Genomic DNA, 27,152 nt, shown 5'->3' with positions numbered 1-27,152 from the left:
ATAAAAACTAGAAAGTAATATATCCTTAACTTAAATTTCTACTTTAATACTAAAGCCAGCATTTTCCTCAGTGGTTTAAAATAATTCAATAGAAGACATAATGGAAGAGAAACTCCCATTTACAATAGCAGCCAAAGGAAGGGGGGAGGACAAACAAATACACAAGACTTATATAAAGAAAACTTTAGAAAGCACCTGACCAAAAAGCATGATCCAATAGAAAAAATCATAGAGTGGACTTTGTCAAAACTAAGAACTTCTGCTCTTCAAAAGACACTGGTAATGAATGAGAATACAAGCTGCAGACTAAGAGAAAATATTTGCAAGTCTCATAGCTAAAAGCAGTACTCCCCAAATTGATCTATAGATTCAACACAATACTTATCAAAATCCCAGCAGCCTTTTTTGCAGAAGTTGACAAGTTGATCCTAAAATTCATGTAGAAATACAAGGGACCCAGAATAGTCTAAGCAATCTTGAAAGGGGAGAACAAAGGTGGAGGACTCACATCTCCTGATTTCAAAACTTACTATAAAACAGTACTCAAGACATTGCGGTTCTGGCACAAGGATAGACGTATAAAGCGGTGGATTAGGATTGAGGGTCCAGGAGTGAGCCCATCAATTTATGGCCAATTGATTTGCAATAGGGCGCAAAAACAATTCAGTGGAATTTTCCACATGCAAAAGAATGAAGTTTGGCCCTACCTCCACACCAGGTACAAAAAATTAACTCCAAGTGGATCATAGACCTAAAGGTAAGAGCTAAAACTATACAACTCTTAGAGGAAATTATAGGAGTAAACCTTTTTGACCTTGGATTAGGTAATGGTTTCTTTGATAATGGCACCAAGAGCACAAACAACGAAAGAAAAAATAGAAAAACTGAACTTAATCAAATTTAGAATCTTTTGTGTTTCTAAGGACACCATCAATAAAGTGAAAAGACAGCTCAGACAGTGGAAGAAAATAGGCAGATTCATAGAGGCAGAGAGTAGATTAGTGGTTTCTAGACCAGGCTGAAGGGGAAATTGGGAGTGGCTGCTAACAGGTATGGGGTTTTTTTTTTTTTTTGGAGGAGTAATGAAATGTTTAAAATTAGATTAAGTGATTTTGCACAACTCTGTGAATATACTAAAAACCACTGAATTGTGTATATAAAAGAGTACATTTTATGGTACATGAGTTACATCTGAATAAAGCTTTTCAAAAAACACTCCCATATCTGATTCAATTGTGTTGGGAAAACTGGATATCCACATACAGATGAATGAAGTTGGACCTTTACCTTACACCATATACAATAATTAACTCAAGATGTATCCAAGGCCTAAATCGTAGGAACCAAAACCATAAAACTCTTAGAAGAAAACACAGTAGAAAAACTTTATGACATTTGATTTGGATGACATCTAAAAGCACATGCAACAAATGAAAAAGTAAACAAATTGGACTACATGAAAATTAAAAACTTTTGTGCATCAAAGGACACTATCAACAGAGTGAAAAGCAACCCATAGCATGGGAGAAAATATTTGCAGATCAAATATCTGATAAGGAGATAATATCCAAAACGTATTTTTTTAAATTCCTACAACTCAACAACAAAAACAACCCAGCTCAAAAATGGGCAAAGGACTTAAATAGACATTTCTCCAAAGAAGATATACAAATGGCCAACAAGTACATGAAAAGATTTTCAACTTCTCCAGTATTAGAGCAATGCAAACCAAAACCACAACGAGACAGCACTTCACACCCATTATGATGGCTGTTATCAAAAAAATAGGAAATAACAAGTGTTGGTGAGGATATGGAGAAATTGGAACTCTCATGCTTTGCTGGTGGGAATGTAAAATGGTGCAACTCCTATGGAAAACAGTGTGGTGGTCCTCAAAAATTAACGATAGAATTATTGTATGGTCCAGCCCTTTCATTTCTAGTTATAAACTCAACTGAATACAGGGACTCAAGCACTTATTTGTATACCCACACTTAGCAGCATTATTCACAGTAGTCAAAAGGTGGAAGCCACTCAAGTGTCCATTGGTGGAAGGATAAATAAACAAAATGTATATATGTGTGTGTGTATATATATATGTATATGAAATGGAATATTCAGCCTCAAAAAGGAAGGAAATTCTGAACATGCTATAACATGGGTGCATTTTGAAGACATTATGCGAAGTGAAATAAGCCAGTCACCAAATGACCAGTACTGTGTGATTCTACCTATATGTGATACCTAAAGAAGTCAGTTTGATAGAGACAGAATGTATAATGGTAGTTGCTAGGAGTTGAGGGAAGGAGGAGAGGGGAATTAATTTTTTAATCAATACAGAGTTTCATTTGGGGAAAATGATAAAGTTCTGGAGATGCATGGTGGTGATGGTTGCACAACAGTGTGAATCTACTTAATGCCATAGAACTGTACACTTAAAAATGGTATAATGCTAATGTTTATGTTAATGTTTGTTAACAGTACATTAACATTAATGTAATGTTAATGTTTATGTATATATATTTTACCGCGTTAAAAAATTCCAGACGTGCAAACAAGCAGTTGGAAAATCAATCAAATATCATGAGAGGTCAAAAATTACACAGATGATAAAACTGGTAGAGAAGGACATTAAAGCAGTTATTTAACTATACCATGTTTGTTCAAGAAGGTAGGGGAAATCATGAGCCTCATGAATAGAGAAATGAAAGATTAAAAAACCCAAATTGAACTCTAGAGGTGGACAATGCAATATAAAATCTCAAGTGAAAAATAAACTTGATGGAATCAATAGCATATAACTGTTGGGATTGCTGCAGAAGAAAAGATTCATGAGCTTAAGAACAGTATAAACTATACAAATGAAACAGAGAAAAAGGATTGAAAAAGAAATGAACAAAGCAGCAATGATTCATGAAATGACTTCAAGTGGCCTAATATATGTATGGCTAGAGTCCCGAAGGAGAAGTAGGGAGCACAGAGAAATTATTTGAAAAATAATGGTTGAAATTTTTCCAAGTACAATGGAAACTATAACTTCACAGATCAAAGTTCAGTGAACCCCAAGCTGAAGAAATATTAAGCAGATCATGCCAAGGCATCATTATCAAATTGGTGAGAACCCACATTAAAGAAAAAAATCTTAAGAGCAGCCAGAGAAGAACAGGCAAGTGATGTACAGAAAAACAAAGAGTGACAGCAACTTCTTGTCAGAAACACTACAAGCCAGAATACAGTGAAACAACGTTAAGTTCTGAAAGGGAAAAAAAATTGTTAAGCTAGAATTCTATACCCAGCAAAAATGTTTCTCAAAAATAAAAATGAGATAAAGATGTTTACAGACAAACAAAAGCTTAGAAAATTAATTATCAGCATATCGGTACTACAAGAAGTGGTAAATGAAGTCCTTCAAAATGATACCAGATGGAAAAATGGATCTCCTCAAAGGAATGAAGAACATATGTAGGTAAATATAATAATTCAAAAATAGCTAGGAAACTCTGAAAAAGAAGAGCAGTGTGCAGAAACTAGTCCTATTAGCTATTTAAACATACTGTAAAACCTCTATGATTAAGATGATATGGAACTGGCACATGAATAGACAGGCTAAGCGGTGGAAAATCATAGCAAATCCAGGAATAGATCTGACTATATATGAAAATTTGATATATGATAAAGGTAGTGTCATAGTCTTCTTGGGCTGTCATAACAAAATACCACAGACTGAATGTCTTAACACAGCTTTTTCACAGTTCTAGAGGCTGGAAAGTTTGAGATCAAGGTTTGGTCTCTGGTGAGGGATCTCTTCTGTGCTTGCAGAAAAAGTCATCTCGGTTTTCTTCTTAGGAAGGAGGGAGGGAGAGAGCGAGCGAGATCTTCTTATAAGGCTATATTCCTATCGGATTAGGGCCCACATGACCTCATTTAACCTTAATTATCTCCTAAACTATAATCTTAATAATTCCCTAGATTATCTTTATATTCTCCTAAATTATCTTATTTAACCTTAGTTACCTCCTAAAGATCCTATCTCCAATTACAGTTATATTAGGGGTTAAAGCTGCAACATATGAATTGGGAGGGACACATTCAGTCCATAGCAGGTGAGATATTAAATCAGGGGGTAAGATGGGCTTTTTTATAAATGGCGTTGAGATAAGTGGGTAGCCATATGGGAAAAGATACAATTGAATACATATATCACAGCATATACCAGAATAAACTGCAAATAGGTTACAAATCAGAATATAAAAGAAATAACCATAGAAGTACTAGAAAAAAACACAGTTCCTTTATAAACTTAAGGTAGGGAAAGCCTTTCTAAATATGACTTGAAGTCCAGATAGACTGATAAATTTGACTCTATAAATATTAAAAACAAAACCATTTTTAGGGAAAAAATACTCCAGGCAAAGTTAAAAGACAAATAATAAATTGAGAGAAAATGTTTACAACATATATCACAGATAAAAGGCTAATATCCCTAATTTATAAAGCACACTCATAAGTTGACATTTTTAAAAAGACTAATAAAACCAATAGAAAAATGGACTTAAAACATGGACATTTCACAGATATCCAAATGGTCCTCAAACATATGAAAATATGCTTATGTGTAACTTCACTCATACAATAAATGCAGATTTAAACCATACTGAAATATCCTTTCTCAGTTACAAGATTAACCAAAACTCAAATGCTTGAAGACATATCAGAGCTGTGGAGAGCCAAACACTCTTCTTCCATTGCTGGGAGCATGCAAAATGGTACAATCCTCATTGGAAAGGGAAGGTATACAATTGTCAGTATCAGAGTAAAACTACATAGCATTTATCATTTGACCCAGCAATTCCACATTTAGAAATTTGATTATGAAGATACAGTTCCAAAAAAATAAAGCAACATGCACATGGTTATTCTTTGCAACGTTATTAAGAGATCATTTGAATGTAATATAATACATTCACACAATGAATTGGCATTCTACCATAAAATAAAATGAATATGATCTCTATAAACTTATATGGAGTGATTTCCAAGATTTATCATTAATGAGGAAAAGTTGCAAAATAGTATACATAATATGCCACCTTTTGAGAAAGAAAGGGAAGTGTGTGTGTACATATATGCATATATATGTGACACTGTATATTTTATACTTAATTTTGTAAAAAGAAACAGGAATATTAAACCAGAAAATAACAGAAAGGACACCTATTAGGTGTGTCTGGGAACAAGGCAGAAAGTATAGCGATGAGAGTGAGGCTTTTGAATACCCTTTTATATCCTTCTGACTTCTAAATTATGTAAATGTTGTTGGTTTGTTTTTTTTTTCCCCTAAATAAAGATGACCAGTAAGGGGATCCCAATGCTTGACTTGGTGTTGACAGCACCACACTCTCCAAGTGCTCTAACCAGCCATCCCTATATAAGGATCCGAACCCATGGCCTTGGTGTTATCAACACCACACTCTCCCAAGTGGGCCACAGGCCAGCCAAAATTATGTAAATGTTTTACTTGGTAAAATTAAACCAAAAAAAGATGAACAAAGCAAATCCTAAAATTGATTAGAAGCAAACTGAACTATGTATGAAATGGATGTCACAACCATACAAATAATTTTTTAATAATCTTCACAGTGCTCTCTTAATGGGGCATATTCAAAATAAAAAATGGAACTGCAAAGAAATTCTGACTTTTTGTTAATGTTAGTGGTTTTGGCATAATAATCTGAAACTATTTTGCCTGTATTGAAAATATAGCAAATAAGTAAATAAAATGCAAATATGGAATGGGGGAAGATGCCAAAGAACCCTGCAGTATTGGATTTAAATTGGAGAGTATCTGTTGTATGATATATTTAAAATATATTCATATGTATGCATCGTATGCATCCCAAAATGCTTGGGACCACAGTAGAGTTTTGGATTTTTGAATATTTGCAGATACATATTGAGATATCTTGGGGATATCTAAGTCCCTAACATAGTAAGTCTAAACACGAAATTCATCCCATGTTCCATATACACCTTATACACATAGCCTGAAGGTAATTTAAAATAATATTTTAAATAATTTTGTGTATGAAACTAAGTTTGTGTACACTGAGCCATCAGAAAGCAAAGGTATCTGTCTCAGTCACCCTTGTGGACAATCCTTGGTTATTTGGCATCACCATCATCCCTGAATAAACTGTGTGTTGTGCACCTGCATTTTGACTGTGACTCATCACATGAGGTTAGATGTGGAATTTTCTACTGGTGGTGTCATGTTGGCACTCAGAAAGTTTTGAGGATTTTGGAGGATTTCAGATTTTTGAATTAGGGATGCTCAACCTGTATATATATGTATGTACGTGTGTATGTATTTTCCAAGCTATATTTATTGAAAAGGCCTGGAAGCAATTATACCTCAGTAGCAATGAGCACACCTTGATTTTGGTTTCTAAATATCATTCCCCACTAAAAGGAATTATAGCTCCTTGGACAAATGGTTAGTTCCAAAGCTGAGCAGAAGAAAAAATATGAGATGAATCTGAAGAAGTCTCAAAGAATGATGGGGACTTATCAAAAGGACTCAGAAGCAACTTGAAGGTTCTCTGACTAGCCAAAATTGGAGCAATATGGGTATCAAAATGAATAATAAAAGTGAAAGAATGAGAGTAATAGCATTCATGGGTTCATGTGTTACACAAAGAAAAAAAATTTTTTAAGTTTAAGGAGAAGTCTTCTTTACAGAATGCCAGCTAATAAATATAGAAGGAATGAAAGAAAATCACTGTTTTTCAACCACTGTTTTAATAATTGATTCAGGCCAGGGTAACCAATGAATGCTAAAATCATCAGGAAAAAAAAGCATATTGGAGAATAGGGTATTCACACAGTCTCAAAGTTTTTCTCCATTGACTACCTATTAATTACAAAGGGAAGAAATTTGTCAGTCAGTCTTTAAAAGTGATCAAATTTAGTGTCATCAGTAATTAGACAAACTGACATTATGTGCCTCTTGATGTAGTGCACTAAGAAGTACTCAACCTCACCTGTGTAATACTTTTGTCAGAAGTCTTTAGCATAAATATAACCATGAGGAAACAATCAGAAAAAATTGAAATCGTGTGACATTCTGTAAAACAGCTAGCCTGGATGCTTCAAAAATGTCCATATCATGAAAAGCAAACAAAAGGCAACGGGGCTGTTCTAGATTAAAGGAGACTAAACAAACATGGCAACAAAATGCAATATGTGATTCTTGATTAGATCCCGTATTTAAAAATTAAACATCTACAAAGAACATTTTGGGGACAATTGAGAATATTTTTAATTAAATTTCTTGGGTGTGATAGTATTGCAATTTTGTTAGAGAATGTCCATGTTCTAAGGAAAAATATACTGATATTTTAGGAGTGAAGTATCATGATGTCTTTAACTTTCACATAGTTAAGGGGGAAAAGTGTGTAGATAGAAAGCAAATGTGGCATAATGTTAATAGTTGTTGAAGCTAGATGAAGGCTATATAGTTGTTCATTGTACAGTTTTCGCTACTTTTCTCTAGGTTTACAATTTTTCAAAATTAAGCTTTTAAAATAAAATTATATATACATATATATAATTATACATATATGTGTGTATGTGTTCATGTTTCTCAGGCCTCCTCTGGACTTCTCCCCAGAATTGCTGAATCAGAATCTCTAGGTAATGGGGCTTGGGATTCTGCATGGCAAAAATACTCTCTTGAGACTCTTAACGCAATTGGTCTATAATGCTAACAGACGATTCTTCTCCATTAAAATCTTGTGTGGTTTGTGTGCGTGTGTGTGTGCGTGTGTGTTTGTGTGTTTTCTGTTCTTATAAGGGAGATTACTCTCTTTCGGAGGAGTCCTTCAGGGAAAAAATATCGTAAGGTAATATGATTCTCGTCAGTTGAAGTTATCTCAAAGCTGCCAACCTTTCCTCACAGCTCCCTATTATTGACCTATTTTACAAGCCAGTACTGTGATTATTACTTCTAAACAGGGCTGTCAGGAGCAGTAGTTCTCAAACTTGGCTGCCCATTAGAATCACCTACGAAGCTCTTAAAAATTTCAGTGCCTCGGCCTTACCTCAGATCAGTTAAACCAGAATTTCTGGTAGTGGAACTGATGGATTCTTTAATGTTCCCAGGGGATTCCTTTGTCCAAGTGTGAGAGTCGCTGGTCTAGATCAGAAGCTGGCCTCTAATGAGGCCCTTAGTCAGGTGCATCAGGATCCCAGTGCAAACTGCTTGCTCAGTAAAATTGATCACATGCTCTGGTATATACGTGGTATATTGACTTGAAAGGAATCCTTTGTATGTTCTTGTCACTGATCAGCCTTCTCATTTGATCCTGTAGGCTCCAGGGTCAGTGGAAAGGTGGGTTTAGAAAGATGCATGTGTCATCTTCTGGTCACAGAATTTTGAACTTTATGGAAATTAGTGGGGGGAATAAACAACAAACAAAATTTCAGAGAGAAGTCACTTTGACCATGATGGCATAAATGCTTATTTTATAAAGGTAATTTTTAAAATATTCACTTAATTTCCTCTTTTCTGCAGCAACACTCCTGGCATTGGGTAATGCCAGAACCATCTATACCTATCCACAGCTATACCTTTGCCTGTCTCAAGATTAGTCACAACTTCTGCCCCCCTACTAAATTAATCTGTATTAACTTGTATTTGAGTGTGTCTCTAAGGGTATTGCAGGGAAGTGGTGATAAAATCTTGTCAGAACTAAAAATAATCCTAACAGTCTTTTCCAAATACCAGTAGGCTGAGTATTCTCTTCCTCAGAGACAATAGTTTGTTCAGCACTTCTCTTCTAGTTGTACTTCTTATTCCTCATGCTCTTGGGGTGAAATTTAGATAGTCCACCAAACTGAGGTTTGGGAATGCTGCTTTAGTTCAGTGACCTCATGTAACAAATACAGAAACATGGAAAGGGAGGTGAGTTGTCCAAGGTTGTACAGTGAGTTAGTGGCAAATTTCTGAATGTGTGTTTTACATGTAAAGCTCTTCTGGGAGAAGAGAATGACCTGGGAGTGTCATGGAATCATGTTGACAGCCATAGATATGATAGCTCCACAAAGCTTGGGATCATTATATTACATAGGACAATGGCAAGATGAGATGTGGGGCCCACAACATGTGGTTCCTGGTGTGAATGCTGTTCTGTTACCTGCCACCAGAGGGTGTGAACTGTGATTAAATTATAGGCCTGTTGGCTCTGCATTTAAATCCAAAGCTTTGTCAGGTTTAAACAGCTAGACTGTTGCTTATTCCATAGTCCCACTCCTGGGAGCACCTGGAAGCTCTTTAGAACTGGTTCTTTATAAATATTTTAAAAATATATCCTAGGTAAACACAGGGTACTTGCAGCCTGACTGTGTTTGACATTAAAAGATATCTGACTTTGTAATATTAACTTAGCCACTTACTACCTTAGTTGTGTGGCCACTGGTAAATTGCTTTACCTTGACTTGTAACCTTGAGTTTCAGTTGCCTCACCTACAGGGTCATTAATAAACCCTTCCACACGCGGTTTTTGTGAGGATTAAATGGAATAACATGACAAAACATCCTTCAGTTCCTGGCACCCATTTAATAAGTGGAGATTTTCCCCCTTAATTCAAAAATAAAACTCTCATGGACCTTATATTCTAGTTGGAGAAGACATAAAAAAAGGCTGGCCAGTTGGCTCAGTTGGTTAGAGCACAGTGTTGATAAGGTCAAGGGTTTGGATCCCCCTACCGGCCAGCTGCAAAATAAATAAATAATAGACATTTCAGACAGTGAGAAGGGCTAGGAATAATAAGAAGGGAGCAGGATATATTTAGGAGGCTATTTTAGGTAAGGTAGTCTATGATCACCTCTCTGAAGTAGTGAAATTTAAGCAAAGAACTACAGATTTGAGAAAAGGGTGTTTGAGGCAGAGGGGAACAGCTTGGTGTGTTTGAGAAACAGAAAGACCAGTAAATGGGGGGTTGGGGGATTGAGGGGTGGGCGGGGAGTGATACGAGATGAGTAATGAGGAGTAAGCAAGTTCCAGATCATGTAAGCCTTATAAAAAGTGTTTATTCTTTATAGAATCAAAGTGATGTGATCCAATTTATATTTTAAAATGATATATATTCTGGCTGCTATGAGGAGACCAGATAGTGGGGAGGCAAAAGTAGAAGCAGGGACTCCAGTGAAAAGTCTGTGATATTGCAGTGGAAATGGTGAAAAAATGGTTCAATTTAGGATATACTAGGTGGAAAAGTCATGAAGACTTGCTGATTAATTGGATTTGGGGGGTGATGGAAAGGAAGGAATCAAGGATTACTTCTAGGCTTTTTGGTCTGAGCACCTGGCTTTGACAGCTGATTCCATTAATGAGATGGGATGACTAGAGGCAAAACAAGATTGGAGGGGGTAGTAAAATCAAGAGTTCTGTTTTGGACTTATTCATTTTGAGGTCTTCTAGACATCCAAGTAGAGTTATAAGAATAAGGCAGTTAGATATATGAACATGAAGCTCAGGGCAGAGGTTTGAGCTAGAGACAGAAAATGGCAGTCATCATTCGACCAAGAAGAAGAGAGAACTAATGACTGAGCACTTTGGTACTCCCACATTGAGAGGTTAGGATTTCTTACCCACCTGTCCTTTTATTTGCAAATACCCCAGGCCATTGTTTAATGTGAGGAGAGCCTCAAATTAATGTTTTTATGCTATTTTTGTTTCCTCTTTCACAATTTTATGACCCCAGCTCTTCTTACCAAGAGATGGTATGGTAAGACTAAGTGATGAAATATATGAAGATATTAATGATGATTAGTAATGAAGGCTCTGGAGACAGAGGAGTTGAGTTTGAGTCCTGGCTCTGCTATTTACTAGTTTACTAACCTTAGATATTTTACTTAATTTCTCTAAGCTTTGGTCTTTTTGTGTATAATAATAAAAATAATAGCCAACATTTATCTAACACTGTATGCCAGGCAGTGTTTTAGGTCCTTCTTATGTATTAACCTACTTAATCCTTAGAACAACCCATTAAGATAGGTTCTATTTTGGGCCGGCGCAGTCGGGGGAGTGCGGCGCTGGGAGCGCAGCGACGCTCCCGCCGCGGGTTCGGATCCTATATAGGGATGGCCGGTGCACTTACTGGCTGAGTGCCGGTCACGAAAAAGACAAAAAAAAGAAAGAAAAGAAAAAAAAGATCGGTTCTATTTTTATCTCACTTTATCATTGAAGAAACTGAAGCTAGAGAGAGGTGTTGTAATTTACCAAAAGCTATGCACTTGTTAAGTGGCAGAGCTGGATTTGAATCTGGGGAGTTTGGCTCCAGAAACTGTGCTACTTTTGTAGTGTCTAATTCAGAGTTGTAGTAGTGATTAAATAAAATAACCCACTTAAAGTGCTTAGCACCTAGAGCCTGGCACATAAGTGTTCCTGATAAATGTTAGCTTTGGCAGGAAGCATAGTGTCGTGAAAGAACCAGGTAAGTAATCCCGGGGTACCAGCCTGTCTCTACAAGAGCAGCTTGTGTGACCGTGAACAATTTTCTTAGCCTCTCTGGACTTCAGTTTTGTCATATGGAATATAAAGTCTTTGGACTAGATGGCCTCTGAGGTCCCTTCCAATGTTAAAGTTCTGTGCTATCTATGACTGCCTTAGAATATTGAGACAAATCACAGATATGCTTGAATTTGGAGGGGGAAGGGTCCCACATAACCTTGATGGTTGGAGAATAAGATACCTCAGCAATTCCTTGGGTTGGTAACATTTCTGCTTTGCCCTTTTACTCTTGAAGAAGCTTGCTAGGAGTTACTTAAACATACTAAAGAACCATGAGGACCAGCATAAGACCATCATGTATGGAAATCTGTCTCACTACTTACTGGTATGACCTTGAACAAGTTAGTTCTCTGAGTTCTTGTTTCATCATCTGTAAACTAGGAATAATAGTAGTGCCTACCTCATGATATTATTTCAAATATTGAGTAAGAAATGGTATATAAAGTGTTCAATATATGGTAAACATTTAATACATATTAGCTATTATATTATTATTATTATTATTATTATTATTATTATTATAAGGATTCCCAGAGCTGAGAGGATTTTTTAGCTCCTCAAGTTCTACGTGAGATAGAAGCCCCTCAGTAATTTTTTTCCTCAAAAATGAAATTGGGAATTACATGGCCAGGCACTCTGGTAATTGGGAACTAAAGGCATGAAACTTGAGTTTTCTAATTGTGCAGTCATGCTTCCCCACTCTTCTCACTGAGGTGTAGGGAGCACTTCTCTAAATCAGTTGTGCCTTGCTTTACCTTATCCATAGCTGTAACTGAGCCGTTCATGGCAAATCTGCTCTCAGTATGGCTTGCATCAACCCTTCCCTGACCTGAGAGTTCCTGAGAGTTGTTCTTCCCTGAGAGTTATTTCCCCCTACATACACCAGGCCTGAATTTCTGGAGGAATTTATTTATTTATTTATTTATTTTTAAACCACGGTCAAAAAGAGATTAGCAGTCAAAAACCTAGCTCAGACCAGGTTAGAGAGAGAAAAAGGAGAAGGCAGGAATTATTGACTCCTATAATTGAGAAGTCCAAGGATTTATCTGGTGTTGAGTGTGTCTGAATATAGGGTTTTAAACACTGTCATGTCTCTCCATCCCTTGCTTTACGTTGGCTTTATTCTGAGGTATGTTTTCCATGTAGCAGTGCCAGATCTACAAACATCCTTATAGCCATGATCTCAGAGAAAGAAAGACTCTCTCCTCCAACATCCATATCTTGGCAGAAAACAATTGGCCCAAGTTGGGACATATACACATACATACTGTTGGTCTAGAGATGAATCTGGTGCTTTCAAATGGTACCCCATTGTTTCTCACCCCATGACCAGGATTATGATTGACATTGCCAACAAATCACGTAGAGTAAGGGTGTGTTTTGTTTTGCTTTGTTTTTTTCCAAAAGGAGAAAAATAGGCAAGCAATAAAGGAAGTGTTGGCAGTTTTATACTAAGTGATAGGAATACCCACATTTCTACCACCATTATTGATATAGATGAGCTATCCCAAGAAATATCTTGACCTTTGGAAGGTTGGCTTAGCCTAGCGAGCTTTGGAACTAAAAGTTTAAATTGTGTGGAGTAGTAACTGTAACTCTCTTTTTACTTCCATTTTCTTCTCTCTCCTCCCCCCTGAATTTAATTATAGTTATTAACTAATACTTAATCCCACCAGCCGATTTTTCCTTTTTCATTTTACCTGCATATTGACAGTTAAACGTAGTAGTTAAGAATATGGGCTAAGGAGTCAGATGGCCTAGGTTTCAGTCCTGTCTTTGTTATTTGCTCACTTTGAAATCTTTAGCAATTTACTTAACTTTGTGCCTCTTTCCTCATCTATAAAACGAAGGTAACAATATCTACCTCCTGGATAGTCAGTGGACTGTCTAATTTAATATGTGTCTAGTACATAGTAAAGTACTAAAAAACATCAGATACAAAGAGCATTTTGGTACAAAAAAGATTTTGGTATCGCAGCATGGATAGTTGAAGCCAAATCGAAAGAAGTTCTTGGAGCTCTAATTTAAAAACCTAACTACAATGATGATCTTATTTTTATAATTTTTTAATTAAATGGTACATTCATATTGATGTTTAGCTAGCTGATGGATGAAAATGGACAATTAACCTCTCGACTTCTTTTTACTCTTTTGGAAAATTAAGATGTTGGGGTAGGATGATCCCCTCCAACTTCATCATTCTCTGATCCTTAGTTGTTTAAATTAAACAGTGAATATTAAAAGCTATTTTAAACTATTTTGATGTATGTATGCACATGTGTGTGTTTGTGAGAGAGAAACATAAAGAGATAGGGAAACAGTAAGTTTAAATTGAAATAAACCAAAATGATTTAGTTGTTACTTGGTTTATCAATTGACATGTTTGGTTTTTTCTTAAAAGGCTATTATATCCCCTTTCACATTCTGTTGTATAGATCATTTCTAAGTATTTGTTAATCACATCGTTTTTGGATTTTTCAAGGAAAGTTTTCTAGGCATTGTGGTATATATTACGTAATACTTATCTTGGAGTTAGGAAACTTGGTTTGGAGACCTTGTCCCACTACTTACTTTGCAGCTTTACCTTGGACAAGTTACATTCCCTCTTATGTGCCTCATTCTCATCTATCTAATGAGGCATTTCTTCTATTTAACATTTAAGTCCTTTTCTAACATTCTGTGATTATGTGACTGTCACAGCATAGGTTGTGACAGGAGTAGCTGGATTCCAAAGGGAGACCTTTATACCACCATTTCTTTTTGAAACATGTTTGTAATCTGTCACCCATTATGTTTGCTGCAGGATTTCGGTTGAATGCCTCCTCTTGGCCCATGTTCCTTTTGAAGACACTGAATGGTGCAGAGATGGCTCCTATCAGGATTTTCCATAAGGTATGCTGTCCCTCCAATATCACCAACTTCAAGCTGCTTAAGGTCAAATACTTACGTTCTTTCAATTACTGAGCCTCTGATTTCTATATTATATTTATGGCCTGAATATGCCTTCTCAGAAACTATTTCAGAAGAAGGATTTTTTAGTACCTTTTGAAGCAGCAATTTTCCCCAGAGGAATGTATTAAACTATAAGTTAGGATTCCTGGTTTTTGGGTCCCAGCTGCCAATGATAAGCTATGTCCTTTTGACCTTATCTGTAAAGTAAATAAAATAAATAGTTAAGAATTAACTGGAAGATATATGTAAGGAATTTTCCCAGATTGCAGCACAGAGAGATAAAGAGATGGAAAATATGAAAGAGAAGAAGCAAGAAGAATGATATTAGAAGGGCCAATATATGCTGAACATGAAATCCAGAAATATTAATTAGAAAGAATAGACAAGAGACAATATTTGAAAAGATAGTAAGTGATAATTTTCTAGAGTGTATAATAAAGACAAACACACCTTAAAACACCATCGTGTAACTATAGGGAACTAAAGCCAAAAGAAAAGATCTGAGCAAGTAAACAGAATACCTTCAAGGGATTACTGTTAGGCTGACAGTACATTTTTTGACAGCAGCAGAACAAGCTAGAAGATTATAGAATAATATCTACAAAGTGCAGAGAGAAAACAGTCATCTACCTAGAATTCTGTATCTAGTTATACTATTATTTCAGAATGAAGGTAAAATCAAATATTTCAAACAAACTGTACAAGTTGATACTAACATATCCCCTGAAAGAACAACTGAAGAATATATTTCAGGAAGAAGGTAATTGAACCAGAAGGTAAGAATGAGGTGCAAGACGTAATGGAGAGGAAAGAGATTGGTTAACCTGTGGATAAAGCTAATCAAGCATTCATTACCTATTACTGTATAAACCAATTATAATAACAAAAGCGATTAATTGGCAGTATAACAATGTAGAACTAAATTATCTAATACCTATGTAATTCAGGAGTAGTTAAAATATTCCAAAGTTCTTGTATTGTTTGGCACTAGAAATAAAGATGAGTTTTAGACTTATGTCAACTCTGCAGTTAAAATCTTAAGGGGATCAACCAAAAGACTATGAATAGAATGTGTAACTTCTGAATCAATGGAGTGGGGAAAAGGGAAGAAAACTTAGTTGATTGAAAGGAGGAAACAAACCTTGGACGATCAAGTTAAATAGAAACATAGACAATCAGATAGTTGTAATAAGTCCAGATATATCAGTTATCACAAGAAGTAAGCTTAAATTCATCAGTTTAGTCATATATAGATTAGATTTTTTTAAATCTAGCTGTACGCTATTTACAAGAGACACTACTTAAACATACTGACATAAAAATGTTGAAAGTAAAAGAATATAAAAGATATACCAGTTAAACTTCTGTCAGAATAAAGCTGGTGTAAACTATATCAAAATTAGGCAAAGGATGCTCTGATGCTTAAAAGCATTAAAGAGGTCAGTATCTAGTGATAGGATAGTATAATTCACCAAGAAGATAAAACAGTTATAAATCTACATATTCCTAAAAAATATAACCTCAAAGCATATAAAGCAAAATTTGTCAGAATTACAAGGCAAAATTGGAAAGTCCACAATTATGAGGGGGTGTTTTAATACATATCTCTCAATAATTGATAAGTGAAGGAGACAAAAATTGGTGTATCAGTCAGCATAAGTGAATCAATATGAAATCAGTTGATCAATATTTAGAAATCAGTTTATTCCTATTTAATAGCAACAAATGGTTTGAAAATAAAATTTTTTAAATACCATTTGTCATAGCAATAGAATTATAATATACCTAGAAAAAAATGTTAATGAGAAAGCATGAGATATTTATAGATTAATTTAAAAATCTACATTAAAGAAGTCTACGTTAAAGAAATCTTTTTTTTTTTTTTGTTTTGTTTTGTTTTTTTGTTTTTTGAAGAAATCTTAACAAATGGAAAAGACTGTCATATTTGTGGATGGGAAAGCTCTATATTATATATAACAAAGCTTATTTCTTCCTAAATTAATCTGTCAATTCATTGCAATTCCAATCAAAATCCTAGTAGGGTTTTTTAATGGAACTTGAAAAGCTGATAAAAATTTATATGAAAGATGAAGGAGGAAGAATAGCCAAAACAAAACTGACCAGTGACAAAGTAGGGAGACTTTTCCTATGAGATATCCATTTAATAAAACTATGCTGTTGGTACAGGATCAGATAGTAATACTAGGGGAACAGAATAGAGTCTATAACACATTTTTTGAAACTTAATCCGTGCAACTTTATTACAGATCAGCACCCAAGAACTCTCTGCACTGCTGTGAGACTGTACAATGTTGCAGTCACTTTGGAGGTCAATTTAACAATACCTAATAAAGCAGAAGATGTATATATCTACCCTCTAATCCAATGATTCTAGATATATATCCTAAAGAAACTCTCCCACGTGTGCACAAAGGAACAGTACAAGAATGGTCATTAAAACTTTTGAAATAGTAAACAGTTGGAAACAACCTTAAATGTCCATCAAAAGAGAATGAATAAATTGTTGTAAATATGTAGAAAGGAATACTATTAGAAGTTAAAATGAACTGGAGCTAAATTTATCAATGTGGGTAAATTTCAAAAATGTAACATTGAACAAAAAAAGCATGTCGTAGAATGATGTGTATAGTATAATACCATTGTATAAAATTTAAAGCATTCAAATGGAAGTTTACATACATAGTAAACTATAAAGGCATGGAAATTATTGCCTCTGTAGTAGGTAGAAGGAGAATGGGATAGAGGACGGGCAGAAAGGGAGAGTCAACTTTATCTGTGAAATTTTATTTCTTTTAAAAAAATCTGAGGCAAAGATGTGAAATGTTAAGATTAATAAAGTAATTCTTTGGTTTATTTTGAAATTTATTTAAAATAAAGACTAAATCTTCATTATAAATCTTACGTAGCAATCACTTTTTAATCATCCAGATGAGAAAGCAGTCTATTGGCATACATAGCCTTTCTCTTTGTGTCTAGGTCTATATATTTCTGTTTCTCCTCTAGGAGCCACCATCACCTTCCCACAACTTCTTCAAAATGGGAATGAAGCTGGAAGCTGTGGACAGGAAGAACCCTCATTTTATTTGCCCAGCCACTATTGGGGAGGTTCGGGGCTCAGAGGTCCTTGTCACTTTTGATGGGTGGCGAGGGGCCTTTGACTACTGGTGCCGCTTCGACTCCCGGGACATCTTCCCTGTGGGCTGGTGTTCCTTGACTGGAGACAACCTGCAGCCACCTGGCACCAAAGGTAAAGGCCTATGTATAGGACCTTGAAACCGGGACCCAGATGATAAGGGAGATTACCCAGGTCTGTCATGGTCAGCATATCTTCACCAATCAAGTTCACTGGTAGGCAGGGGAGGAGCAAGTTAGGTAAAAACCAAGGTCTTCCAGAGAGTAATCAGAAATAGTAAAAATTAAGTGCCAACTAAAGCCAGACATGGAATTTGGTATAAAGTAAAAATTCCTTGTTCTAAATGTCCTGGATTATTCTCAGGCAACTAGCTTCTTATCTGTCTTACCTTTGTCTCTAACCCATTTCAAAGTTTGAGTAGTATCATTCTCAAGGCACACATCTTCCCCAGGCCTTAGGGGCTTTGTATGTGAACTGAAATAATATTGTGTTGTAAAAGTACTTGAGAAGCATTGTAGCAGAATGGAAAAAGCAAGGGCTTTGAAGTGAGATAGATGTGGGTTTGAGTTCCAGCTCTGCCTTTTACCAGCTATGTGGCTTTGAGCAGTTAATTTACCTCTGTAAACCTCAAATTCCACACCTACTTCATAAAGTTATTGTGATGAGTAAATGAGATTACATGAGTAAAATGCTTACATCTGGCAAATAGAAGTGCTAAACAAATATTTTTTATTGTATTACTATCGCTATTATAGTTATATACTATATTATAATTACTATATAATATATATTATACTATATGATTGTTATAATTTGCTATATTATCATTATTATAATACTATTATTATAAAACTAACCACTACCAATGGGAGAGTATATATAAAGTACTAGAATAGTGCTGCAGACTAAATGAACAATAAATGGTACTTCTGATGATGATGATGGTAGAGATCATCCAGGATAGCTTTTGAGGTAGCTAGCTGCTCTTAGTAAAGAAAATAATAATAATATCACCTTCTTAAGTCTAAAAAGTACTGTTAAATCTGAGGGAATGGAAAGTCACCCTTCCTAATGTTTGAAGGTCTCTTTTCTAAACCTTTGTTCAATTCATTCATTCAACCAGCCAAATATTTATTGAACTCCTAATTGCAAGCCAGGCTGAGGATACAGCAGTGACAAAGATGAACAATGTTCCTGCCCTCATGGCACTTTCACTCTAGTGGGGGTGAGACAGAAGGTAAATATTTAAATCAGGGAATAAGGTAATTTCAGGTAGATAATTTCTGTAGGTAGATAATAAGATAATTTCTTCTAAGAAAATAAAGTATGATTAAATAGTAGCAGTGAAGGTGCAGTTGTGAAGGGATTTTGTTTAATAGCTTTATTGGAGGATAATTGACATAAAATAAATAGCACCTATTTAAAATATGCAATTTGAAAAGTTTTGACATATATACGTCCATAAAATCATTACCACAATCAAAATAATGAACATATCTATCATCCCCAAAAGTTTTTTAGGGGAGGGGAGTCTTCTTTAAATGAAATTTCTTTTCAAGAAAATTTATCTGAAAAGTTATATTTGAATTGAGAACCATGAGAAGGAGCCATCTAAGGAAGGAGAATTCCAAGCAGGCAGAAGAGACAGCTGATACTGTGGTTCTGAGGCATGAATGAGCTCGCTATGAGTCAAGGGGTGGAAAGCAGACTTCCCTGACTAGAATGCACTGCCTGAGCAGGAAAATGGCACAAGATGATGTTGGAGAAGTGAGCAGGGGCCAAGTCATGTAAAACCTTGTAAGCCAGAGTGAGAATTTTAGATTTTATTCTAAACATATTAGGGAACCATTTGAGGATACTAATTAGGGGAGTGACAAGGTCTGATTTACTTTTTAAAAATTGCTTGAACTTGTGTCCAGAATTTAAAAGAATGCTTCCAACTCAACAATAAAAAAGACAAAGAACCCAATTTAAAAATAGGCAAAGGATTTGGATAGATATTTCTCCAAAGAATATATAAGTAGGAGGTAAGCACTTGAAAAGATTCTTAACATAATTAATTATTAAGGAAATGCAAATTAAAGCCACCAGTGAAATTCCACTTCACACCCATGATATGGCTATAATCAAAAAATGGATAATAATAAGTGTTATCAAGGATGTGGAGAGGGCCGAGCCCGTGGCGCACTCGGGAGAGTGCGGCGCTGGGAGCGCGGCGACGCTCCTGCCGTGGGTTCGGATCCTATATAGGAATGGCCGGTACACTCACTGGCTGAGTACTGGTCACAAAAAAGACAAAAAAAAAAAAAAAAGATGTGGAGAAATTGGAAACCTCATACATTACTGGTAAGATTGTAAAATGCTGCAGCCAGTTTGGAAAACAGTTGGGAAGTTGTTAAAGAGTGACCATGTGACTTGGCAGTTCCATTCATAGGTATATATCCAAGAGAACAGAAAACATATGTCCACTCAAAAATGTACCATGAACAGCATTATTCATAACAGCCAAAAAGTTGAAACAACCCAAATGTTTATCAAGTGATAAACTGATAAATAAACTGTGATTTCCCATAGTGGTTGTACTAATTTACAGTCCCACCAACAGTGTACGAGTGTTCCCTTCTCTCCACATCCTCACCAGCATTTGTTATTCTCTGTCTTTTTCATTATAGCCAGTCCAACTAGGGTGAGGTGATATCTCAGTGTGGTTTTAATTTGCATTTTCCTGATGATTAGTGATGCTAAGCAATTTTTCATGTACCTGTTGGCCATTTGTATGTTTTCCTTTGAAAAATGTCTATTCAGCTCCCTGGCCCATTTCTTAATTGGGTTATTTGGTTTTTTACTGTGTAATTGCTTGAGTTCCTTGTATATTCTGGAAGACAACTACAGAGAGGTCTACCATATAATCCAGGCATCCCACTTCTGGGTATATACCCAAAGGAATGGAAATCATCATGTTGAAGGGATACCTGTATTCCCATGTTCTTCACAGCTCTGTTTACAATAGCCAAGATATGGAATCAACTTAAATGTCCACCAGTGGATGACTGGATAATGAAAATGTGGTATATATACATGATGGAATACTACTCTGTCATAAAAGAGAATGAAATTCTGCAATTCACAACAACATGGATGAGCTTAGAGAAATTTACTTTGAGTGAAATAAACCAGGCACAGAGGGAAAAATACTGCATGTCCTCCACTCACAAGTGGGAGCTAAGAGAGAAAGAAGGAAGGAAAGAAAGGCCACAGTGATGCATTGGACATGCAGAGGGAGAGAGGATACCTAGGGATACAAAGTGGGGTGGAGGAAAAGGGAGGGGGAGGGAGGTCGGGGATTAATTGGGTGGGGGACACGGGGTATAATCACAATTTGTGGTAATGAGCATATTGCCAGTATTGATATGGCCATCACATCTTGGGCATGAGTGGTGATGGCCAGCTTTGTGCCCCATGAATATTCATAACCAATAAAAAAAAAAACCTGTGGTATATCCATAGAATAAAATACTATTTGGCAATAAAAAAGGAATGAAATACTGACACGTGCTACAATATAGATGTACCTTAAAAACATTATGCTAAGTGAAAAAAGCCAGTCACAAATGACCGTGCACTGTGTGATTACATTTATATAAAATGTCCAGAATAGGCAAATACATAGAGACAGAAGTAGATAAGTGGTTGTCATGGGCTGAGGGGAGGGGAAATAAGAAGTGACTGCTAATGGGTATGGGGTTTCTATTGGGGATGATGAAAATGTTCTAAAATTAGATACAGGTGATGTTTGCACAACTCTGTGAATATATTAAAAAATACTGAATTGTAAGGGTGAATTTTTGGTATCTGAATTATATGTCAATAAAGCTATTATTTAAAAATCACTTGGGCTACTGTATGGAGATGGGGTATACAGTGGTAATTGTGGACAAGGAAGAGATGAGGGTTTGCTTTGATTAGGATAGTGGCACTGAGGTGGAGGGAACTTGGGGCAAGGTGAGGGGAAGACTCACTTCTTGGCTCAGGAAAGTGTCATTTCTCTATTTGCTGCAAAAAACAAGTGCCCTGGGGTCAGTATGAGAAATCCATTACCATGTCTCTGCAAGTCCTGTTAGGTGATATCTCTGTGGAAGCAACAGGAAGAGAGGTGCCTTGGAACTGGTAGTGGAGTCACTTGTATTTACTTGAGGTTAAAGCAGGATAAGGCTTAGTGCTCCAAGCTTTATTCAGTTAGTAGGCTGATTTCCTCACTTTCTTGCCTAGACAATTCTGTTATTTTGGCTGGTAAATCTCCTAGAGCAGTTAGGCAGTTCTCCAGAGCCAGAAGAGCTGAGAGTTTTTGTGTCCACGAATCACAGGACATGCATTTCTTTCTGGCTGCACACCATGCTGATAAGAAATGACTCATTCTGGGGTTGATGCTTCCAGAAGACTTTGCTAACTGTTTTCCTCTCTTCTATGTCTCTCTGGAGACCTTAGTTTTCTAACAGAAGATGTCCAGAAGGACCAGGCTCACAGGTAGGGAGAGACCTTCCAGATGGCATTTCCAGACCAGGTCCTTTGTTCATCATTCCAGCAGCCAGTTGTTTCCTCCAACTCTCTCCTCCCCTACCTCATACCCTCAGTAGATCCTTAATCAGAGCTTTCTGTAATAGCAGAGATTCTACCATCTCCATATGCTGACTAAGGAGCAAGTGATACAATGTGGAAAAAATGTGGTTACTCAATTGATTTCACAAAACAAGATGTTCTCTGTGTATAAGCCCGTTCTCTTTCTAATCATACATGATGGTAATTAGTGTGCAAATGTAGAGTGTTCCTTGCTTGTGGTGAGTAGGAAAAAATACCCACATTCATTTAATGTTCTTTTACACACATTATTTCATTTTATCTTCCTGGTAACTCTGAGCTAGGTATAATTATTTTCAGGTACATTTGATTTGTAAGAAAATCGAAGCTCAGACAATTAAGTGACTTGGCTATGTTGATATGTGAGTCTAGAGAGAGAGACCATGGAAATCTGTTAGTAGAGCCAGGAGTCGGGGCCAGTATTACTTTGAGCCATATTGCCTTCACACTTCTCTACTCTCCCCTTTCACCTTTGGGCTCTCTTCTTTAAAACTTCATTTGAGACTCTGGATTTTGGCTTCCAGATCCTGATAGGAAATAGAAGCAGCAGTGTGGTGTAATATCAGAGCACTGAACTGGGTTCTAGTCCCAACTGGGCCACAAACTTGTTTTATGTCTTTGAGCAAGTCATTCTGACATGTGAGAGGCTGACCTAGATGATCAGGACCCTTCCATCTCTATAATGCAAGGGTAATTCTGAAACTTTGTGGAAAAGTAGAATTAAAAGATAATACAAATCTTCCCTGAACTTTTTGAGGTACTTTTGTACCATACAGTTTAATGATCTTGGAAATAGCAAGTGACTCCTGTGACTCTGTCTCCTACTGGATTCCAGATCAATCAGCTGACCTACCACCTAACTCTGCCTATCTGAGGGGACTCCTGCGTGCCAGCTATTCGCTGCCTCTCCTTTTCTCCTTTGCTAAGCCAGTATTATCCCTTTTAGCTTCTGAACTCCTGGGGCCAAGCCAACTCTGATGGGCAGCAACTACCAAGCTCCCAACTAATCCAGGGTACTTGGTTTTACAAAGCAGAAGCTTTCTTCTTTTTTAAGCTTATTATTATTATTATTTATTTAAAATAAAACTGAAACAGAATCATGCATTACTTTTTAAATTAAAAAAAAATAATAAAGAATTCAGTTCACATGACCTGACTATGATGCTAATCAGATCTTTAGCCATCGTAATAATTTACTTAACTTCCCTTGCTCTGGTATCAAGTTGTGTAAGCCAGTTTCAGATTATAGCTTAGCTTCCTATGCAGTTTTACAACAGGTAGAGAACATGAGACCCATGCTACTTCGTATTTATATTTTTATTATAAATTAATATATTGCTATTCTGGATTATACATTAGTCTCTTGTGACTTCATATAGTGTAAACTGGGTTTGTCTGCTCTGTATATGCTAATCCAAATATGGGAGTCCAGTAGAGGTGCTGCCCTTGAGCAAACCTGTGGAGTAAATGCTCATCCAAACCTCCTTTACCCTCTTAGTCTACCCTTCCTTCCTGTAACAGGTTTCATTGTACAAAGAGAAAACTTGAAAATCTGACTCAGTGCTGTGGCTGATGTGCAGAAGTATTACCCTTGTCTGGAGGGTAAGAATTTGTTGCTTAAAAACAAAACTTTCAGAATGTTTCTTCCTTTTTTTCTGTGAAAATTGTTTTCTGTACTTTAAGGATATTCTTTTTTGTTGTAAAACTATACGGGAAACTATGCTACAATCACTTTGGGATTCTGGGTCAGAAAGAGAGTTGGTTAAATTGTACTCCTAGACTACAGAGGGAAAAACTAGGGTAGAGACAAGAATAACACAACTAATGCTAACTTGTAGGTCATGGCATGAGCTCAACTGATGGACTGTCTGATTTTCTTCATCCATTCGTTCAAGTTCTAAATACCAAGTCATGACTAAGTATTAGTCATTGGATAAGTTGATGGGGATTCTGCCTTTAGAGTTTACAGTTTTGTTTGTGTGTACACCAATTACACCTTTGGAGGAATAAAGTGTAGAAGGACCCCTAACCTAGGGGTGTTGAAGGTTGGAGGTCAGGGAAGGCTTCCAAATGAAGTGACATCTAGGCTGAAACCTGAAGAATGGGAAGGTAGAGAAAGATTCTAGCTAGCAGTGGAAACAGATGTGGAGGCCCACAAGTTATTAAAAACAAAGGAAAACATGAATTGAGGAAATAAAAAATGTTTAAATGGCTAGACCATAGGGTGTGAGGAGAAGAGCAGAAGGAGATATAGCTGTGGAGGAAGGCACGGGAAATGCACAACTTCCCTTATACAGATTTGGGTCTTTACCCAATGCGATCCGCTGAATAGGTTTTAGGTAGAATTACAGGTTAGATTTGTGTTTTAGAAAAACCGTTCTGGCAGCAGTGAAAGGATGGATGGCTTCCAGAGGCTGGAGGCAGAGATGTCACTTAACAAGGTGTTATAATATTATGGGTGAGAAACAGAATTAAAGTAGCAACATTATGGTGAGAAGGATAAGAAGATTAGAGTGCATATTATTCTCTGAATAAAGAAGCTGAAATGTAAGTTCTTAACACCTATTGTGACTATTTATTTTTACATATTTAAAAAACAATTTATGGAGTTCCGGCCAAGGTGGTAAAATAGACGGTCTGCAGCGTCGCTCCCATAAATCAAACAATTAACAACTATAAAAATGTAACATCAGCCAAGCTGGGGCCACTGGAGCTCAGGGGAAGGTGAGGAGAGACCTACGGAGTTCATGAAGGCGGGAGAAACCATGATGAGCGAAAGAAAAAACTGCTCTGAGTGTTTTGGGCCATGGCTGCTTTAAGGCTCAAGCTGCTGAGCGCATGGAGCAGGAGCCGGCAGAAGCTGCAGCTGTGCCCTTCAGAATGAGTTACTTGGAGGCAGCAGGGGAGAAGAGGACCTTGGTGACCCCCAGGACAGCAAGACCACTAATAGGGTTCCTGTGGACCCACACAGGAGCAAGGAGCCAGAACAGCTGCAAAAGGGGAGCCATTCAGAGGCCAGTGAGTCATCGCAAGGGACCAGTGCAGGGCCCATCCCATGGGATATGTTTGGAGCACCAGCGGTGGGGGAGACAGGCCCACCAGGAGAACACTGGAACACAGCAAAGACAGCCAATCCACCCCCCAATCAGCACAGGACCACTCAGAAGAGACTGGTTGGGAATGCAGAATTGCATGGGATACCGTTTGATGAAAAAGCTCAGGCCCAGATCACAGTTTCTACACAACCCAGGTGCACCTGGTCTCTGGAGAGCCAGAAGTAACTGTAAGGTCAAACATTAAACCCTGATCTGCACAAAAGGCCTTCCGTAGGGAAACAGCAGCAAAGCAGCAATTTAGCTCAACCACAGAGCTCAAGTACTGGTTCCCACAGGAAGTCCCCCCATTTTAGAAGTAAGCAAAGGACAAAAAATTAGTTCTGGCCCAGGCACACCACCAGTGCCTCTGGGCCCACCAGGGGACATGAGGCATGGATCCAGGGACCGGACACTCCCCACAACCAGGCACACTGCCAGCCCAAAGGAGCATGCCAAAAACATCACCTCCATGTGGGTGGCTCCCCACAGCCACCACTTTAACCATGGCTGCCGCGAAAGCAGCTAGATGCCACAACCACCACGCAGATGGTCCACCAGCCACTGGAGTGCATTGACAACAAGGAGAATCACCAGCAGAGATAAAAGAAGAGGACGTCTTTCTCTACAAAGCCCATTTCAGAGTGACAGAAGAAGCATCTGCTCTATGATAATATTGGAGGACCTGATCACACCTCTCAGCATTGGACAGATCATCTAGGCAACAAATCAACAGAGTAACCATTATTCTTTCAGAAGGAGAGAAGAAATCTAGGGTAATTAAATGGGGGAGTGTGAGGGGGAGAGATTGGACAAAGGGCATAAAGAGTAATTATGATTTGTAATGACATATATGCTAGTAATATTGATTTGATCAACATATCTCAGTGTTGAATCCCAAATATTTGTATAATCAATTTTGATTCAATAAAAATTTAAAAAATAAATAAAAATTAAAAATATAAATAAAAATAAATAGTAAGTAAATAAATAATTTTTTTAAATAAAAAATAAAAACAATTTGCCCTGGTGATGTGTAAAATAATCCTAGATTTTCAGTATAAGCTTCAGAGTAGCTAAAAAATTTTTTCTGCCATGTCTAGGAAGTTAGGATTCTTTTCTACCTGGAGTCCATGTTAAATGGAACTAATTTATTAACTGCATCTTTATATACCCAACAGTTGGCACACAGTTATTCAGTAATATTTGTTAAGTGAAATAGGTTATACTGTATTTCTTGATTCTATTTCTGTTTGTTCTCATCTAAAGCCATTATTCAGACCTTATTCACTTAACTACAAAAGTGAAAGTACTACTCAGATCTACTACAATTTTAACAGATTAAAAGCTATTGAAACTAATGTTCTGTTTTTTAAATTTTGGAAACCTGATGGCCAAAAGTAAGAGTGACAAAGGGCACTAATACTCATCTCCAAAGCCCACATTGACCCACTTCTCAGTCACTAAACACATGTACACCTCTACACCTAGACCACTCCCCTGCTCTTCTACCCAACTTCTTTTTCTAGTAAGCCACAACAAGCAAGAGGACGTGCTTCTGACAGCCAATATGCCCCCTTGTCTCCTGAGAAGTTGTGTTCAGAAGAGGTATGGGCATGTTGGTTTCCTCCTTTCACACACACACACAATCTCTGTTCTTATTCCAGCTTTGGCCTTATAATGTGATCACATGTGTTAACTCTGACCTTTATTCATCCGTATATCCAACAGTTGTAGAGCAGCTCA

At 36.9% G+C, this 27,152-nt stretch overlaps 1 protein-coding gene across 16 annotated transcripts in view; it reads left to right on the top strand.

Moving 5' to 3' along the window:
• SCMH1 (Scm polycomb group protein homolog 1) overlaps positions 1-27,152 on the top strand; it is a 178,164-nt gene that overhangs the window by 77,027 nt on the left and 73,985 nt on the right. For 13 of the 16 annotated variants that reach the window (XM_063103800.1, XM_063103801.1, XM_063103795.1 and 10 more), the window contains 2 exons: positions 14,377-14,465; positions 17,550-17,793. In XM_063103800.1, the coding sequence (XP_062959870.1) occupies positions 14,377-14,465; positions 17,550-17,793 (333 nt within the window). Of the gene's footprint in view, positions 1-7,646; positions 7,693-14,376; positions 14,466-17,549; positions 17,794-27,152 lie in introns of all 16 variants that reach the window. The other 3 variants (XM_063103794.1, XM_063103797.1, XM_063103802.1) reach the window with 1 other exon arrangement.

This window comes from Cynocephalus volans, chromosome 8 (genome assembly GCF_027409185.1).
Source record: "Cynocephalus volans isolate mCynVol1 chromosome 8, mCynVol1.pri, whole genome shotgun sequence".
Classification (NCBI taxonomy): Eukaryota; Metazoa; Chordata; class Mammalia; order Dermoptera; family Cynocephalidae; genus Cynocephalus; species Cynocephalus volans.
The sequence above is the reverse complement of the archived record's forward strand: the minus strand, read 5'-3'. Positions and strand labels throughout refer to the sequence as shown.